Source organism: Centropristis striata, chromosome 5 (assembly GCF_030273125.1).
Source record: "Centropristis striata isolate RG_2023a ecotype Rhode Island chromosome 5, C.striata_1.0, whole genome shotgun sequence".
Classification (NCBI taxonomy): Eukaryota; Metazoa; Chordata; class Actinopteri; order Perciformes; family Serranidae; genus Centropristis; species Centropristis striata.
In genome coordinates, this window is record NC_081521.1 from 41,387,427 (window position 1) to 41,406,538 (window position 19,112).

The following is a 19,112-nucleotide window of genomic DNA, read 5'->3' on the forward strand; positions in this document are numbered from 1 at the left end:
ACGGAGACAGCAGGGTATGACAAACAACAAAGGTCAAAGTACCGTCTTACCATTTGGCTACAAAGATTATATTATATATATATAATATATATAATATATATATTATAAAGATTATATTCTTGAGCAAAGCATAGAATCCTCACATTTGAAAAGCTGGAACTCGTGAATGTTTGGTATGATTCCTTTATATATGACTTCAGCTATAAATGGATCATCAAAAGTCTTGTTGATTGATCAGTTATCAATTTCAGAAAAGCATATCCATTATTCTCTTTTACAGTGTTTATGACCTTGCCTTCAAGCCAGATGGCACTCAACTTATCATTGCTGCAGGGCTTCGTGTCCTGGTAAGTGGTACTCATTTTATTTTTTTATTTTTGCCGAAGTACATATTTAAAGAATAATGCATTATTCTTACCTTTTATGTATTGTATTTTTGTTGCAGGTTTATGATGTAGCAGATGGAGCTATTATCCAGCCTTTGAAAGGACATAAAGACATAGTTTTCTGTGTGGCCTATGCTAAAGATGGTATTCAACTCGTACACCACATTTTTCTTCATCAGTCATTACTGCTATCATAATAACTAATAAGGCTGGACTATATGGTCAAAATCTTCATTTCTGATATAGGTAATTTCATATCTTGATAATGATTAATATCATGATATGAAATGATAGCATGTTTTCTAGTAATTTAATAAATAAGTAGTCTAAATGAAGTAAGCAGAGGGTAGCTTATTTTTGTATACTCCTGTGTGAATGAAGTTTAACAAATTTAGGGCAAAATAAACAGTTTCAAGTGAAAAAAAAAGAAAATTTTCTAACAATTCTATACTTTACATGCATGCGCACACATACAGAGCAATCAAATGAAGACAACAGTTTGATTTAACTAGACTGAGGTATTCCCTTAAGCATCATTTTAACCAACATTTGGGTTCCACGCCAACATTGTACATTATTCTCCACTATTCAGTATATTCAGTCTATATCAGTTAACCCATTGAAGCCTGGAAAGCGGATACGTCGTTTTGTAGTATTTGTATAAGCTCTCAAATACCTTTTTGAATTTCATTTCTATCTGCTACAGAGGCTGAAAAATCTATTATTTAGTAGAAGAGTTGACACTTTTTTTTTTCAGATTTTCAGATTTCAATTTTCCAGAATTTCCAGAAAATTAGAGGCTTATTTTAAAATCGCCCAATGATTTTTCAGGCCTCAATGGGTTAAGACAACACGATTGTTTATCACAATCTTATATAGTCACAATATAAAGTGTGATATATAGGTAAGATTCTTTTCAAATACAATAAGTTATCATATTGAACCCTTCTAACTCCAGCATTCTTCTGCAGGTAAACGGTTTGCCTCAGGCTCAGCAGACAAAAGCATTATCATCTGGACATCTAAACTGGAGGGTATTTTAAAATATACGTGAGTTTCACTTTTACTCATTTATTACTGTAGGATGAATGCATCTTCTGCCGTGTTTATTCCTCCAACTTTTCCTCCATGTGTGTGTCTGTAGTCACAATGACTCTATCCAGTGTGTTGCCTACAACCCTGTCACTCACCAACTTGCCTCCTGCTCTTCTGGGGACTTTGGTGAGTTTGAGTCTTTATTGGACTGCATAATACACTATACATATTTTTAAACTGAGAAATTGCTCTCAACTTTTTTTCCAATTTTAGGTCTCTGGTCCCCGGAGCAAAAATCTGTGAACAAACATAAAGTGAGCAGCAAAATAACATGTTGTGGGTAAGTCAGGTTTGTTGTAATAACTGTCTGCAATATTAATACACTTTAATGTGACACGTTCCTTTTTTTAACAGTTATTTTTTTGATTGAAGGTGGACAAACGATGGCCAGTACCTGGCCCTTGGCATGATGAATGGAGTGGTGAGCATTCGGAACAAGAACGGAGAGGAGAAGGTGAAGATAGAGCGTCCAGGAGGCTCCTCTTCTCCTATCTGGTCCATAGCCTGGAACCCCTCCAAGTTAGTCTCACTTATTTGTTACTTACACACTTATGCACACTATGTTCATCCGTGTTGCCACAGTTTAACCCTATAAAGCCTGAACCGTGAAATAATTGCCAGAAAATTCAAAATTTTCTAAACTGGAGTGCTTGTTGAACCGGCTAACATTTTTTTAAAATTCAATATCAATTTTCATATATGAATTTAATTTGGATCATATTTGATACATCAGGTCTTTTTGTGCAATTTGTTGCTCACAATTTGCTTTTCTTGAACTCACATAATCACATAAAACCTAATACTTTTAACCAAATAAAACTTTGACTTTCCTTTTAACATTTTCCTCAAACAAACAAAATATGTTTTTCCATATAAAACAACATCATACATCTGCTGATATGAAGTTTTCACGCAGCAATCACAGATCCACCAGTGGAACCAGCAAATCATTTTTGTTACAACTGGTATTTTTGTGAAATTTGTCGCTCAGTTTTTTTAATCATCAATTCATGTATTCATCAGGTTTTTCAGGAAAAGAAAATATCACACTGATGATGTAGTGTTCTCAAAAACTTATGTATCAAATATGATACACTTGGCTTTATAGGGTTAAAGTAATGATGTGCTGTTGAGAGTTCACTGCATTTTAAGTGCAGAGCTTGTGAGGCCAGCAGGTGGCAGTGGTCAGCCAGGGAGATGTGTGAGGGAAAGGGAGAGGATGATGCCGTCTTGGACCTGCCCATGTTCTCTGAAGCCCTCTACAGCCAAAGCCAGGAGCGCAGGTGTAGCAGTGACAGAGGACAACTGAACAGGTTAATTGAGAAAAGGGCACGCAGGAAGATGAAAATTTGCAGGAGGAAGGTTAAAGAGGGCAGTGATGAGCGATAATGACAAGACGTAGCAGACATATTATCATTGGGTTGCTTGATGGAAGAAGATTGGTTATTACAGGGAGGTCGGAGCTTGATGTCAGCCAGGGAATAGTGTCTCTTCAGCTGCTTGGGGTTCATTGTCCTAATCATGGACGCTTCAATAAAGTGAATTTTGCTTTGCACATGGCCTAGCACGGATAGATACGTAGGGTTACTGTATATGAAAGTAAAAAAATGAATACATTATTTGGCAATGACATGCAATTAAAAGTGTTTGGGATAAAAACACAGTAAAGCGGAGAGCATTCTGTTTTTAGGGGAAAGGGCTTGACCATACATCCCCTACTGGAAGGTTGTCCTCTCTGCTTTTATTAACACTGTCATCATTACCTAAACAAGCTAATCCCTGTCAGTACAGTATGTTGACAGGAGGACTTAGGCCTAATGTCATTTTTGTTGTATTTTCACAGGGATGAGCACAATGACATCCTGGCTGTGGCAGACTGGGGTCAGAAGCTGTCATTCTATCAGCTCAGTGGAAAGCAGGTGAATGCCACTATGTGATCGCAAATTACTATATGGTATGACCAAGTTATACCAGCATGGTGACATGGCAATGTACACGAATATATATACACTACCGGTCAAAAGTTTTAGAACACACCAACTTTTCCAGTTTTTTATTGAAATTCAAGCAGTTCAAGTCAAATGAACAGCTTGAAAGGGTACAAAGGTAAGTGGTGAACTGCCAGAGGTAAATAAAAAAAGGTAAGCTTAACCAAAACTGGAAAATAATGTACATTTCAGAATTATACAAGTAGGCCTTTTTCAGGGAACAAGAAATGGGTTAACAACTTAACTCTATGGAGTCTTGGGCTATTTTGTCCATTTTTGGATTCTTTTCATGTCTTTGTAAGTCATTTTGTGTCTTTTTTTAGTCATTTTGTGTCTTTTGGTGTCTTTTTTGGTCATTTTGTGTCTTTTTTTAGTCATGTTGTGTCTTTTTTGGTCATTTTGTGTCTTTTTTTAGTCATGTTGTGTCTTTTTTGGTCATTTTGTGTCTTTTGGTGTCTTTTTTGGTCATTTTGTGTCTCTTTTTAGTCATGTTGTGTCTTTTTTGGTCATTTTGTGTCTTTTTTTAGTCATGTTGTGTCTTTTTTGGTCATTTTGTGTCTTTTTTTAGTCATTTTGTGTCTTTTGGTGTCTTTTTGGTCATTTTGTGTCTTTTTTTTAGTCATTTTGTGTCTTTTTTTAGTCCTTTAGTCCAATATAAAATGTGATTTTGAATCTTTTTTTACTTTCAAAACACTATCATGCGCAATAAAGAAGTTTAAATGTTGCAAATGTGCATTAATTTCAGAGTACACTGAGACATTAAACTGCATAATTTTCAATTCAATTCTGGAAAAGTTGGTGTGTTATAAAACTTTTGACCAGTAGTGTACATATACTGTATATTTATTCTTACTCGTGCAACATGTTTTAATAAAACACATTTCTTTCTCATCAGCCACCTTAAATAGTTTAAAAGGACATTTAGACAAATAAATGTAGGCAATCTCATTAGCTAATAACAGGGTTCATACAGGTAATGGAAATCCTATAAAAAAAATCAACTTTTCAAGGTTTACAAAGTGCTTAGCTTTTGATTTGAGTACTTGATACTGCTTGTAATATTAGATGCCAAGTCTACTTCCAAACAAGTGGAACATTTTGAAATATTAAACTTTGTTGTGTTTTCATTGGTCTCCCTTCTGGAGAATGTTGTAACCAAACATTTTGATTATTTATCGCACGATAACATCTAATTATTGGGATGAAAAAGTAAGATAATCAGTATAATTTATATACTGTTTGTACTGAAAATAAATATGTCATTTACCACAGCTACAATTTGCTGGAAAAGCTAAAAACTTACCTTGAAAATGCTTAGAAAAGTGCATGAATTTGCCTCTGGTGTAGGAAAGGTGTAGGATCCTTGTAATACACACTAATGGCTTACTGTATTTTCTAACACAAGAAACAGGAAAACTGTCTGTTTGTCTGAAAAACATATATGATATTGGGAACACTTGTGAGTTTAAGACCAGTGTTTCCTGTTGTAATCAGACTGTCAGGCTCTATTGAAACCATAACAGTGCATTGGAAGTGATCCTGCTATGTTTTAATGGCCCCTCACTGTCCCTCCTCCCGCCTGAATTCCCTGTGGGCAGTACCGTAATTATAGACAAATATGCACTGTTCATTACTCTGCCGTTATGCCTTCGGCTCATATATTGTCCTCGGCCTATTTATCTATTTAAGTGAACATTCCGTTTTGATTACAGCACCAGGAATTGTTCGCAATGAAAGAAAATAACTATGGATTGTCAGCCAGCTTTTTCCACAGTGAGGAGAAACAGATGCACAGAGTTTGGGGGACTGATGTGCTGTTGTGCAAATGCACTTTGAACATTAATACAATAGAGGTTGTTCAAAGCAGAGAGTAACTTTTTTGTCTATCTTTTCATCAAACACTCAAAGGGACGGTTAAATGTACTGTGGACTTTGATGTGTGTCAGCCCACAGACAGTGGGAGGTGTTGGCCCAGGCCCCGAGGCAATAAATATGAGAAATACTACTTTTATTCATGCTTTAATGTCCACTTCTCTCTTTGTGTCTCTCAGATTGGAAAAGACAGGACTCTCACCTATGACCCTTGTTGCGTCAGCTATTTCTCCAAGGGCGAGTATATAGTGATGGGGGGCTCTGATAAACAGGCCTCGCTCTACACTAAAGACGGCGTGCGGTTAGGCACCATCGGAGAGCAGAGCGCCTGGGTGTGGACGTGCCGGGTTAAGCCTGACTCCAACTTTGTGGTAGGTCTGCAGCTTGTGAAGCCATATGTTTGCAGAAGTTATCACTGCCTTTAAATAATATAGTCAGGCGGGTAAGCTAAATAAAGGGGACACGCTGGACAAAAGCACCACATTTTTTCCACGTGCTCTCTATCACCATAGGTTTCAATTATTGGTAGGAGCCACTTCATCAAGACGGCTGATCCGAGGTGGCACCCATATAAAGTCTATGAGAACCAATACATCTTCCAAGCCACTCAGAAGGTCAATCTTGGTGTCATAATCTACGTTTTCTAGGTCCAGGAATCATTTAAAGCTGTTGAGAATATCACTAGATGATTATTTGATCAAATAGATATGTTGATTTTCACCCAGACTGGTAGGCAACTCACTTCAAGTGCTGCAGCAGAGAATCCTGAGCTGAAAATGTTTGGAATCTAATAATTATGTAAATACATGGCCAAAATGAACATATCTATTTGATCATCTAGTGATATTCTCAGTAGCTTTAAATTATTCTTTGACCCAGAAAATGTATATTTTGACACTAAGATTGACCTTCTAAGTGGCTTAGAAGATATACTGGTTCTCATAGATTTTATATGGCTGCCATCTCCGATCTGCAATCTTGATGAATTGGCTCCTACCAAAAATTGAAACCTATAGTGATAGAGAGCATGTGGAAAAAATGTGGTGCTTTTGTCCGACGTGTCCCCTTTCTTCCCAAATCTGTTCCTAAACCGCAGGACTAATAGTTTGTGTGACAGTGAGAAAAGAGGTAGATTAAAAGATTAAAGAATTCGGTAACGCTTTATAATAAGGTCCTTAATAACCATTAATTAACAAGTAATAAGGCATTGTTCTCGCTTTAGATCCGGTAGTTGCAAAAAGCATTGTTAACTTATAGTTAACTTATAATAGATGAGCAATAAAGTATATTTTAATATCAATAAGTAAACAAAATAAGATTAATAAAGGCATGGCAAAGACATAATGGGTGGGTCATGGGTGTTTGTAATGCCATTATTAACACTTATATAAGCTTATAAACACACAATAATGTTAATAAGCACTTATTACTTGTTACTTAATGGTTATTACAAGGACCTTAATATAAAGCGTTACCAAGAATGCTTTATTGCCATACCAACAACACATGCATGCACATAATGAGGCACAAAATTAAGTACTGAGGCCCGGTCAAGCCAAACATACAAAGTAAAAAGAAACACAATACAATACAACAGTAGTTCTCAACCTTTTTGAGTCGCGACCCCCAATTTAACATGCATGTTGTCCGCGACCCCCGCTCACTGAACACAATCTCACACGCACAGTTAAGATCACCCAAAAAAGACACAAAATGACCAAAAAAGACACAAAATGACCCAAAAAAGAAATAAAATGACCAAAAAAGACACAAAATGACCAAAAAAGACACAAAATGACCACAAAATGACCAAAAAAGACACAAAATTACCAAAAAAGACACACAATTACCCAAAAAAGACACAAAATCACCAAAAAAAAGACACAAAATGACAAAAATAAAAACACAAAATCACCAAAAAAAGACATTAAATGACCAAAAAGACTAAAACACATGAACGCTTTAACACAGTGGAGACAGAGCTGACTTCCAAAATGATTTGGCGACCCCCAGAAATCATCTCGCGACCCCAACTGGGGTCCCGACCCCAAGGTTGAGAATAGCTGCAATACAACACAGTGAAATATAAAATCTGTGGCTTTATAAATAAGATATATATACATATAAATATAGTTCACAGAGTCAAGCTAATCTAACCAATATGTCACCTGTCCATGGGGGGGGCATGGTGTTTGATTATTGCACATGTTCCTGGTGAGGGGGGGCCTCTGAAGCTTGGGGGGGTGGGGGGGCTTAAGGGGGGCTAACAGAGTTCAGCAACCTAACAGCCTTTGGATAAAAAAATATAATGCACAACACTGATGAAGCTCACACCCGATATTTAGGGTGTCAGTCTGCATTTGATACTTTTTCTTGATCTGATTTAGCTAGACAGATTCACAAGTCATTTTATTTAACAGTATCACATTAGCAACATTTCCTTTCACTATATTTAACTGAGCGTGATGGGGCATACAGGAGAGAATTGGCTGCTGGCAGATTCTCTCAGTTCTACTGTGTAGATGCTTTAACAACGGGAACATTTTCCCACTCTCACAGTCTTTTCTTAGAGGTGTTAATAGGATGTACTGCTACATTGTTATCTCTTATCTAGGTGTTGGGCTGCCAGGATGGGACCATCGCCTGCTACCAACTTATCTTCAGTACGGTTCACGGCCTCTACAAGGACCGCTATGCTTACAGGGACAGCATGACGGACGTCATTGTCCAGCACCTCATCACTGAACAAAAAGGTGCACTTTTGCTTTAGCAACAGGATATTGAGTTTATAAGAGGTGATGTTTGTGGATGCCACTCCGGATAATAATGTGTCTTAAAGCATCAGGTAGTGCCATGATCAAGGCTTTATTTTGTAAGAGCACAGGAAAAGACAACAAAACATTTCTCAGAATAGTTTTTTCATTTGGCTTAGACTCCATGAAAAAGTCTTATGATGGGGAAAACCCTGCTGTTTTCATGACATCATGTTGACTAAGATGTTGGTGACAGTCTCTTGTAAATAAACAGGCATGTGAACACAACAGGTTATAACTTACAGCATGACTCGACATGACCTCAAAAACCTTTGTTAGGCTCAATAAGTCAATAATGTAATTATTGTGACCAGCTGAGAAATAATTGAATCTTTGTTATCAATCATATCTGTTCTAGGATCAATATTCATCCATTTGTGATTTGGTAAGGGTTTTTCAAATGCTGAATATGTCATTTCAAACTTAATTTAAAAGGATTTGATAGAGTGTTTTATATGTAATACATACAGAGAAGCACAGTATGACACACAGTATATCTGGGATTTTAACAATCAGTCCTGAAAAACTCATTCAACAGCATGCATTAGCTAAGATGGTGAAACTTCCCTCATGTCCCCTCTCTACCTTTATTTTATTCTTCCCCTAGTGAGGATAAAGTGCCGTGAGCTGGTGAAGAAGATTGCCATCTACAGAAACCGTCTCGCTATCCAGCTGCCTGAGAAGATCCTCATCTATGAGCTCTATTCAGATGACTCCTCAGACATGCACTACCGCATCAAGGAGAAAATTTGCAGAAAGTTTGAATGCAACTTGTTGGTGGTCTGCTCTCAGCACATCATCCTGTGTCAGGTCAGAAGAGACCTAGTTTCATACTAATGTTGCTTTTATGCTCATAAAAACAAAGCATCCCAAATACTCATTTAAACTTGCTTACTTAAAAGGTTTTGCTTGCTTCTTTTACATCCTGTTTGTGTTTGGGGTCTTTCCTCACGTAATGAGACAAACAGTTTTTTCTTCAGTTATGTTTCCCAGACTAAATTCTTCTGACCTCTAGTGACATTCTGGTTCTTTGTAAATTACACTAATGCACACTTGACAGATTGCGCAAGAAGCCGTAGAGACATTTGAGCACCATTAACATGATGGAGGCAGAGTTAAACAGTGTTTAGCCATTCAATACTCGCGCAAACAGCCCAGAGAAAAATGATAATATCACGGAACTGTGGGTTTTCCCAGATGTTTCTGCCTAGTTTGCAAACGGCTCCAGCTGTGCATGTGCTCTGCAGGCTCTGCCTCTCTCCCCTTCTTCACCCTCTTCAAACTGGATGAAGCTAGACAGTTGAATGAAGGGGAAGGACCACAGTCTATTGAACCAGTGGGTGTCTCTCGGGGTTCCTCTCTGCTTCTTGTCTCTATGTGTTTGACAGAGGATGGTAGGGAGGAGGAGCAGCCATAACACAGAGGTTATTTCCTTTTAAATCTGTCTGTGTGTGACAGAGGTGCTTCAGATCTCTCTCTAAGAGGCCTGCCTGTGTTTCATGCCTCAGACAGCTCTTAGACCATATAAATGGGCTGTGCTCATATTGGCTGTGTATGTCCGTGTCAAATCAAATCATTGTTTATCTTTATAGCTTTGCTTTCAGTCGCTGAGCCACACTTTGCAGTGTTTAAAAGAACAATGTGTTAAGATTTGCTCAGACATTTATGACTTTGTTAAAGAAAGGAAAGAGTGTGATAAACAGACTGTGGAAAAAATAAAAACAAAATAATTTGGTCATCGGGAACCAGCCTGTGTTTCATGTGTTACATTTAATGATGTTCTCACATTTCCCGCTCTGCTCTTGCAGGAGAAGAGGCTCCAGTGCCTGTCCTTCACCAGTGTCAGGGAGAAAGAATGGGTGATGGAGTCTCTAATTCGCTACATCAAAGTGATTGGTGGTCCGCCAGGCAGAGAGGGCCTACTAGTCGGGTTAAAGAATGGAGCTGTGAGTATTTTGAGAAAATAGTATGTTCCCACATTAAGTAACCTTAGAAATGGCTCTCACCCTCGGAGGCCAGTGGTCTAGGTATTTGAACAAAAAAATAGCTTTCTTCCTGAAGAAAACAAGATGTCTTAGTGTGAGGATGGGACTGCAAGCCACAACAATTCTCTCTTACAGGCTTTACATTCATTCTGATGGTCTGTTCTGATTCTGCTGCTACTCTCATTGTTTTTCTGATGCAGATCCTGAAGATTTTTGTCGACAACCTGTTTCCCATCACATTGCTAAAGCTGTCAACCTCAGTGCGCTGCCTGGACATGAGCGCCTCCCGCAATAAACTAGCTGTGGTGGATGAGCACAACACTCTCCTGGTCTATGACATCAACAGTAAAGAGCTGCTTTTTCAGGTCAGCAGGCAGTGAGGAGGGTAAAGGGTATGGAGGAGAGAGGACCTGGTAGACTTTAAAGTGCATTTCAGAGGTGCAGTCGGATGGAATAACATAGAAACATGTATGTTTATATATATAATTATTTGCATCAGGTGCAGATACATATTTTATATGTACTCTTGCCTGATATGTGTTCTACAGTCACCTCTAGCCTTTTATTCCCCGCTGCCCTCCCTTACCTGCTTCCTCTCTTTTGCTCTCCCTGTAGGAGCCTAATGCTAACAGCGTGGCTTGGAACACCCAGTGTGAGGACATGCTGTGCTTCTCTGGCAACGGCTACCTGAACATCAAGGCCAGCAACTTTCCTGTACACCAGCAGAAGATGCAAGGCTTCATGGTCGGCTACAACGGCTCCAAGATCTTCTGTCTCCACGTCTACTCCATGTCAGCTGTGGAGGTTCCTCAGGTGTGGAAGCAATCACCCTCCAATTACATCACAAAAATGACCTTCATGTTTTTTTACTATCATTCCTTCCTGCTGTTTGTTTGTAAAGCTTTTTGTTACGACCTTAGTTTGAGGTCTAGGGGTCACAGGCAGTAACATATTTGGTAAACATAAAACTATGTAGAAAAATGGCTGCATGGACTCAAAGTTGAACAATTATAATATTTATTAACAGGCAAATGGAATAAACAGAGTTAACCAACTAAGTAGCACAGAAAAAGGAAGCAGCTAAATCTTCAGGCCAAAATAAGAAACAAAAGTCAATCACTATCTGGAAAATAAGATTCAGCTAAACCTACCAAACAAAACAGACAATGCTAAGCTCCCTAAATAAGCAAAACCAGGAGAAAACAGGTTAACAGAAATGGCAGAGAACCCCTAGCAGGCTTCCAGACACTCTAACAAGGTGACTTTATATGTAGCTGTGAGACAAAACACAGAGCAGCTACAACACAAACTGTATGCAGTCAACCAGAGCAGATCAGTGGCAAGAGAGAGGGGAGATCAGTGGATCTGGAGGTAGATAACAGCTCTCCTGACCAGCAGATCACACTCAGGTGTGAGTGAACAGGTATGCAGAGAGGGGCGTGGCAGGACCTGAAACACACAGAGAGAGGAGAACACACCTGTCCTCCAGAAAAAGGCTTAGAGACAGTCCACAGCCGTAACACTTTTCCACTGTACTGTTGTTCCTCTCCTCAGTCAGCACCCATGTACCAGTACCTGGAGAGGAAGATGTTTAAGGAGGCCTACCAGATCGCCTGTCTCGGTGTGACAGACAGCGACTGGAGGGATTTAGCCACAGAGGCCCTGGAGGGACTGGACTTTGACACCGCCAAGAAGGCCAGTCACACACACACACACGCACACACACACACACACGCCTCATACTGATTTAGATCAGTGTGATCGACCTCCTCATTTCTCATAGCAGCAACTCCAAATGTGGTGACAGAACCTTTCTTTTAACTTGAACCTAGGGGTGTGCCATATCATATCGTTTACGATAATATCGGTATATTTTTTTTATGGTTAAAAAAAATGCATATCATGATGTTGGCAAGATTCCTACTTCTTGATGTCGTGGTTAAAGTTGTTTTAATCACAAAAAGCTCCTTACTCCCTGTCGCTAAACACATGCAGCTTTCAAAATAAGAGCACGGTGTGTTAAGAGAATCCTCCACAGAACTTACAAGAAGACTGTCAAAATAAGATGTCTAAAAAAAACATACAAGAACCTTTATTCTCCTTTACAAAATGTCATTAAAATATGCCCCCGGAACCCCTAAATGGTTATTTTTTATTATTTGCTCATACTCAAGAGTCAAGAGTAATTTTTTTTGTATTTGGCAACTGTTGAGATTTGCACTTCACACTACATTTTAGATTTTTATTTATTTATACAGACTAAAAAAAATCATATTTTCTATATCTTTTTAAGTATTTGGTAATATCGTCAAGAATATAGTTATCGCAAAAATAGCCTGAAATATCGTGATATTCTTTTAGGGCCATATCGCCCAGCCCTACTTGAACCTTAGGCTTCATGTCATCTGCAAACACTCTCCACTCATTTACAGCAAGAACAGTAACAGAACATTACCCAGACAACCACATCAAAATAAATGTTCACAGTAAATCTTTCATGCAGGATTTTGAAGAAGCTGCTTCTACAAAGGAAAACAATAAACATTAGATTATGAGAGACCATCCTTTAAATAATTTCTTGTCTTTTCCTAATTGCAGGCCTTCATCAGAATCAAAGACCTGCGCTATCTGGAGCTCATCAATAGCATCGAGGTAATACCTGCTCCTATTTAAAAAAACAATGGGTAAAAACCTTCAGCATTGTGTAAAGCCAGGTTCACATTTTTTGTTTGTTGATTTCAGTTCCAACCAGAGCTGACATCATTACATTTAGACGAGACTTGGGGGATACTGGGTCAATCATAATTATTATGGTCATCATATATTTAATTGCAAGGCTTTGCCCTGTGCTACACTTAAAAACCTCTTGAACAAGGGAGGAACCTGTATTCTGAATGACCTCCTTGGGTCCAATACACACACACACACACACACACACACACACACACACACACTCATGCAAGCAAAAATACACACTGTAAAGCACACACACATTCCTTGACAATATGCATGCATAGAAGATAAAAGTTTCAACTTGGCTAATGCCAGAGGAAAGTTTCTGCTGTTCTGACTATTGAAAAGAGGAAATGTTTTCTTTAAAAATGTGTTTTTTTCAGTGATGTTTCAGAAATGTTTATTGTGTTCTATAAACATTTTATTTGCTCTCTAACTTCATTATGACTTATGGTGTAAAAGTTTAGTGTGCGTTCAAAATAGAGGCTTTGCATCCAGCAAGCCAATAGTCTTTGGTATGCTGTGTTTATTGTGTGCGTGAACACACGTGTGTGTGTGTGTGTGAGCGTGTGTACATGCATGCGAGTGTTTATCTCTGCACACATGCCAGTGTTTGTGTTGACTGATTTGCAGGAGAGGAAGAAGCGGGGTGAGAACGACAATGAGCTGTTCCTGGCAGACGTCTACGCCTACCAGGGGAAATTCCACGAGGCAGCCAAGCTTTACAAACGCACCGGTCACGAAGCCAGAGCCCTGAGCATGTACACTGACCTGCGCATGTTCGAGTACGCCAAGGTGATTAAATCATCGATTGACAAAAACACACATGTGCATGTATAACATACTTTTGTATCAATATGGACAGAAGGACCTGGGAAGTGCTGCATGTTTTAGGGGTGTAGAGCATATGTTTTTCCTCATCATGTGCAGTTATGCCAAGTTGGGGCCCTGCACTGTGCTCAAACGGCCCCCCTTTACCGTCTGTCTTTCATCTCCTCATATATCACTGGAATCTCCACATATATCATCTGATCAGCACACACACACACCGTGCTTTTACAGACATATCCATGTACAACACAAGAAGTAGTTAGAGTTGGAAATGGAGCACAAATGGAGAGAAATAAGACAAGCATCTGCTTTTACATAGATTCTTTGAGGAGGAGGTCAGTTGGAGTTGAGACAAATTCATGCTTTTATTGTGTTTACATGAGGGGGGGGCACTTTGATCATCAGCATTACATTCACATTGCTGCAGCAGATGACACAGCTATGACTCGCTCATGTATATTTGTGTGTGCGCATGCATCAGATTGTATGTGTGTTTGATGTGGCTGCTGTATATTTATGTGGCTGTGTGGCCATCTGGTCCTTCAGCCTGTTTGTTTTAGGTAGGATGGACTAGCTGCCTGCTGTTTGTGTGACTCTCTTGACCCACATGGTCCTGTCTGTCTCAACTGGACTTCTCCTGCTCTTCTTTCAGATTTACTGTGAAACATACATACCTCGCTTATCATCAGTGTTAATGGAGATTTCCCGGCTATCCGCTGGTATGTTAGTGAGCTTGTAACTTTGTGAAAAGACTGTCTGTCTGTCTGTCTTGTCTTGCAGGACTTTGTTGGAGTGACAGACCCGAAGAGTTCTCGGATCCTGATGACCAAGCAGGCGGACTGGGCTAAGAGCAGCAAGGAGCCCCGGGCAGCAGCGGAGATGTACCTGTCAGCAGGAGAACATCTCAAAGCCATAGACATTATAGGAGAACACGGCTGGGAAGACATGTATGTGTCACTCACTGCACGAAACATTTCACATCAGTCCTCCACTAGAACTAGAACTAGAACTCCCGTCTGGAGAAGAAGAATTGTGTGTGTTTTTGGACTTTTTTAAATCTAGAATGTCATTCATAGACATTCTTTGAATATAATAAATGGGCACATTTTTACAGTCCATAACTGAGCAAAACACAGTCATTTCAGGTGAATATTGTTAGAAATTTTCACTCCCTGTACTTTGTCTGAAAATGTCTCAATTTTATTGTCAGTGGAGGAACTCTGTGACTCTTTGACTCTGGATTTCTAGACATTGATAGAATACTGTAATATCAGTGAGTGTTGAGCATTGAAGCTAGCTCGGGACTGTAACCCTCATGTAGGTTCAAACCCTGAACTCCAGGACTGGAACTGATACAGATCCACACTCATGCCTGTTCACACTACACAACTTTCAAAGTTGTCAGATCGCTGTACTGTATAAACCACCCCCAAATTACATTTAATCACAAAATACATTTGCATATTCAGATTTTTTCAATGAGGGAGAAACTGTTTAAATTGTTCCAAAATAGGTCACTTAGCTTTTTTTCTGGAAAGAAAAAATATCAGACATGAATTGTTTTATCTTATTTTTAACTTGCAGCCTGTGATGCATAGTAGTAGCACAAGGCAGCAGCAGTAAGTATCACCCTCTATGAGCTGTATTAAAAGCTATATTTGATATGCTGAGTGGAAGCTATGAAAGCTAACAATTCCAAAGGGAATTATTACCTTTCTATGAGTTTAAAAAAACATATTTCATTAGCTTTTTTTAAACCGACAGTATAGAATAATATGCAAAGAAAACAAGAAAGACAGAAAAAGAAAAACGTGGAGAAAAAAAACGGACAGTTTCCCAAATTTAAGACCTAAATATTATCTACTTATTGTTGGCTACAACGATGGAAAAAGATATAACATAATAAATAAATGTGACTTACTTCATTTGGAACATTCAGGAAGGTGGGTGTTTAAAGCTTAGCTCTAATGTTATCCAGAGATGTTTTGCAAATCCTCCCAAAGTTATGTGAGGGGTCACGAATTGAGATGTTGCATCACCTCCCTTAGCCCAGCTATTCTCAACCTTGGGGTCGGGACCCCAATTGGGGTCGCGAGATGATTTCTGGGGGTCGCCAAATCATTTTGGAAGTCAGCTCTGTCTCCACTGTGTTAAAGTGTTCATGTGTTTTAGTCTTTTTGGTCATTTTGTGTCTTTTTTGGTCAATTTGTGTCTTTTTTTGGTCATTTTGTGTCTTTTTTTGATCATTTTGTGGTCAATTTGTGTCTTTTTTGGTCATTTTGTTTCCTTTTTTTGGTCATTTTGTGTCTTTTTTTAGTCATTTTGCATTTTTTTTTGTCATTTTGCGTCTTTTTTTAGTCATTTTGTGTCTTTTTGGTAATTTTGTTTCTATTTTGGGTCATTTTGTGTCTCTTTTGGTCATTTTGTGTCTTTTTTGATCATTTTGTGGTCAATTTGTGTCTTTTTTTTGGTCATTTTGTGTCTTCTTTTAGTCATTTTGTTTCCTTTTTTTGGTCATTTTGTTTCTTTTTTGGGTGATCTGAACTGTGCGTGTGAGATTCTGTTCAGTGAGCGGGGGTCGCGTCTCAAAAAGGTTGAGAACTACTGCCTTAGCCACTGAGGCCAGCTGGGTGGAAAGGTGTCCCCTTTCTATTAGCTTTCACTCCTACATGCGTAGTGGGAATATGGGCTGTGAGCATGTGTTTTCTAAAACCAGGCAACCTGATAAGCCAGTGGTCTGGCAGTCATATCAGAACTCCCCACTGACTCCATCTGACCTATTGTCTGAATGGTGTGAGTTTCCTGTGGTGCTACCAGTGGGTCAGCACAACAAACACTGCAGCTGAACAGAGTTAGAGCTTTTTAACCTGAATCTGATTCAGCCAGTGACCCTGGCTGCTTCATATTCTTTTTGGGGTCATGAGCATAATTCAGTACAAGGGAGCTCCATGTAAGGGTTTATCTGCCCTCGCCCTCTCTGTGTGTGCTCATTCTTCTCTCCTCTCGTCCAGGCTGATCGACATCGCTCGGAAGTTGGACAAGGCTGAACGCGAGCCATTGGCCAAGTGCGCGCTCTACTTCAAAAAGCTGAAGCACCATGGATATGCATCAGAGACTTATTCCAAGATGGGAGACCTGCAGGCTCTGGTGCAGCTGCATGTGGAGACCCGGCACTGGGAAGAGGTCTGACACACTTATACACACACCTGCTCTGCTCATCATGACTTATATATAGAGTATCCTGAGACAATCGCATAAATATAATGTGAACCACATAGGACTGTGCTCAATAAACTACTGTGGTAGTCAGAAACCCGTATCACAAACCATTTGTTAAAGTAACCGCAGCTGTATGCAAACAATAAGGCAATACATCTGCTGGGTTTCCTTATACACAGACAAACTTAAACCACACACACACACACTCCAGAGCTAATCATCCAGCTTTGGATTTCTCTGAATCCATGCCCACACCATGATTAGTGAGTGAGAAGCACAAAACACTCTACCGCACCGAAAGAGTATCAGCTTAAACCTCTATTCTGCTTCCAATCAAATCCCTCCATCAGGGGTGCATCATGCTGCTCAGACAAGAAGAAAATATTACATTTCTTTAATCCATCTGCAGTCTTTAATCGAGTTAAAGGCGTTACAGAGATGCACATTGGCGATTTGCATGCTGATACAGCAGAGCCAAAAACAGAACATCAAATCATGATCACATGGTTCTGGTGGAGTGTCTGATGAAGTCTTTCTGGATATTTATTTGATCCTCAGAGAGAAAAAAGAATTCACAGAGGCAGGGGGAAACTATTAGGCTTTCTGTGCCTCACTGGAGGAGGTGGACACCAAGACGGGACAGAGCAGAGACTGAGTTACAGCATGGGCCATATGGATGCTATTCACTTTACAACCAAGTATTTCTTTAAATGACTTGAGGCTAGCAGGTCTGGGACACACACAGTCTCTCTTTCTACTGTACAGTATGTCTAGTGTGTTTCTTGGCTCAGGTTTAGCCACAGGACATTTAGATTCATCCGTCACTGTGACAGGCAAATATGTGTCCACTGCGCACTTCAGCAGCTCTTTATATCCTGTCATTCAAACAGCCAAAGAGCTGCGGTTGTAGTTTCTAATTGAGTGTGAAATCAACTTAGCTCATACACTTTGCTTTGTTCTCAACTCATTAATAATGCTGTATCAAGATGTTTTGACTGGAAGTAATGTGTGTTTCTCTGAGTAATGTGTGGTAACTCATATGTCCCTAATCAACTGCAGTTCAGCTGTAATTACGCAGGGCAGTCTGACTCTTTTCTTCATGTATTACAATTAGAGCCTGAACAGTATGGGATTTCTGAGACTGATAGTGACACCAATTTAGAGGGGAAATATTCACAGATTACCAGTATGGCACTCAATAGACCTTTTATAAGTGCTCTATCCAATATGCCAAGGGTAGTCAGAAGTCACAAGGCAGCTTTCTTAAACAAATAACTTTGTTAAAGAATATTTAATATCATTATACCTTGTATATACAATGTATTACATTGTCAACTACATCATCTTTGGGAAAGTAGTCCTATAGTTGCTGTTTTTCAGCCTTTTGAAGATGATAGAAGAAAGCATTTCATATGATGAATGCTTTGCTGGACAAACTACGTGGTGATTCATTCTTAATAACCTTAGGCATTTGCTTTTACATTATATGTTCTGGAAAAAAATGTTTTTATTTTGGTGCATACCAGAAAAGAAAATCGTCACACTGTTAAAAGAATCGCCTAAGTTATTTTTTGTCCAAATTGGGTTTTTTTTGCCTAAATCATCTCCTCATAGCCACCTATGGTTAAAATCTCCTCCATCCTCAGTTGATCAGATCATGTGATTTTACCCCTTTAAGATAATGGCCTATGTCAAGTGTGTGACTTAAGAGGATTTATTATGCCTAAGTCAAAATAAAATGTGACTTAGGGAATTTTTTGAACATGCCTTTGTGACTTAAGCAAGATTTGGTAACACTTTATTTTGAAGGGGTCTACATAAGAGTGACATGAGCGTGTCATAAACATGACATGCGATGTGTCATGAACATTAATGACACTTTGAAGTAACATTAATGCTCATGATACTTGTCATGTCATGTTTATGACAGGCTTGTGTCACTCTTATGTAGACACCTTCAAAATAAAGTGTTACCATATCTTGCTGAAGTCACAAAGGCATGTTCAAAAAATTGCCTAAGTCATTTATTTCTCTTAAGTTACATAACTTACACACAGTGTTATTACTATGCCAATAGCCATCCTTTGTTACATCCTTTTTGAGTGAAATGATGAATAAATGTCATATCTTATACTTTCGGAGAAGTTTTTTGTGTTTCCTGCAAAAATGAGTTAGGCGATTATTTTAACA

General features: G+C 39.0%; 1 protein-coding gene across 2 annotated transcripts in view; it reads left to right on the forward strand.

The window, feature by feature from the left end:
• Positions 1-19,112, forward strand: part of ift122 (intraflagellar transport 122 homolog (Chlamydomonas)) — a 31,906-nt gene that overhangs the window by 1,939 nt on the left and 10,855 nt on the right. The window contains exons 2-19 of one of the 2 annotated variants that reach the window (XM_059333883.1): positions 281-347; positions 446-530; positions 1,358-1,436; positions 1,531-1,607; positions 1,695-1,761; positions 1,854-2,000; positions 3,325-3,400; positions 5,521-5,712; positions 7,956-8,094; positions 8,762-8,964; positions 9,963-10,100; positions 10,340-10,504; positions 10,755-10,952; positions 11,694-11,834; positions 12,738-12,791; positions 13,506-13,667; positions 14,484-14,650; positions 16,715-16,886. In XM_059333883.1, coding sequence (XP_059189866.1) covers positions 281-347; positions 446-530; positions 1,358-1,436; positions 1,531-1,607; positions 1,695-1,761; positions 1,854-2,000; positions 3,325-3,400; positions 5,521-5,712; positions 7,956-8,094; positions 8,762-8,964; positions 9,963-10,100; positions 10,340-10,504; positions 10,755-10,952; positions 11,694-11,834; positions 12,738-12,791; positions 13,506-13,667; positions 14,484-14,650; positions 16,715-16,886 — 2,329 coding nt within the window. Of the gene's footprint in view, positions 1-280; positions 348-445; positions 531-1,357; positions 1,437-1,530; positions 1,608-1,694; positions 1,762-1,853; positions 2,001-2,039; positions 2,795-3,324; positions 3,401-5,520; positions 5,713-7,955; positions 8,095-8,761; positions 8,965-9,962; positions 10,101-10,339; positions 10,505-10,754; positions 10,953-11,693; positions 11,835-12,737; positions 12,792-13,505; positions 13,668-14,483; positions 14,651-16,714; positions 16,887-19,112 lie in introns of those variants that run through there. The other variant, XM_059333884.1, reaches the window with a different exon arrangement.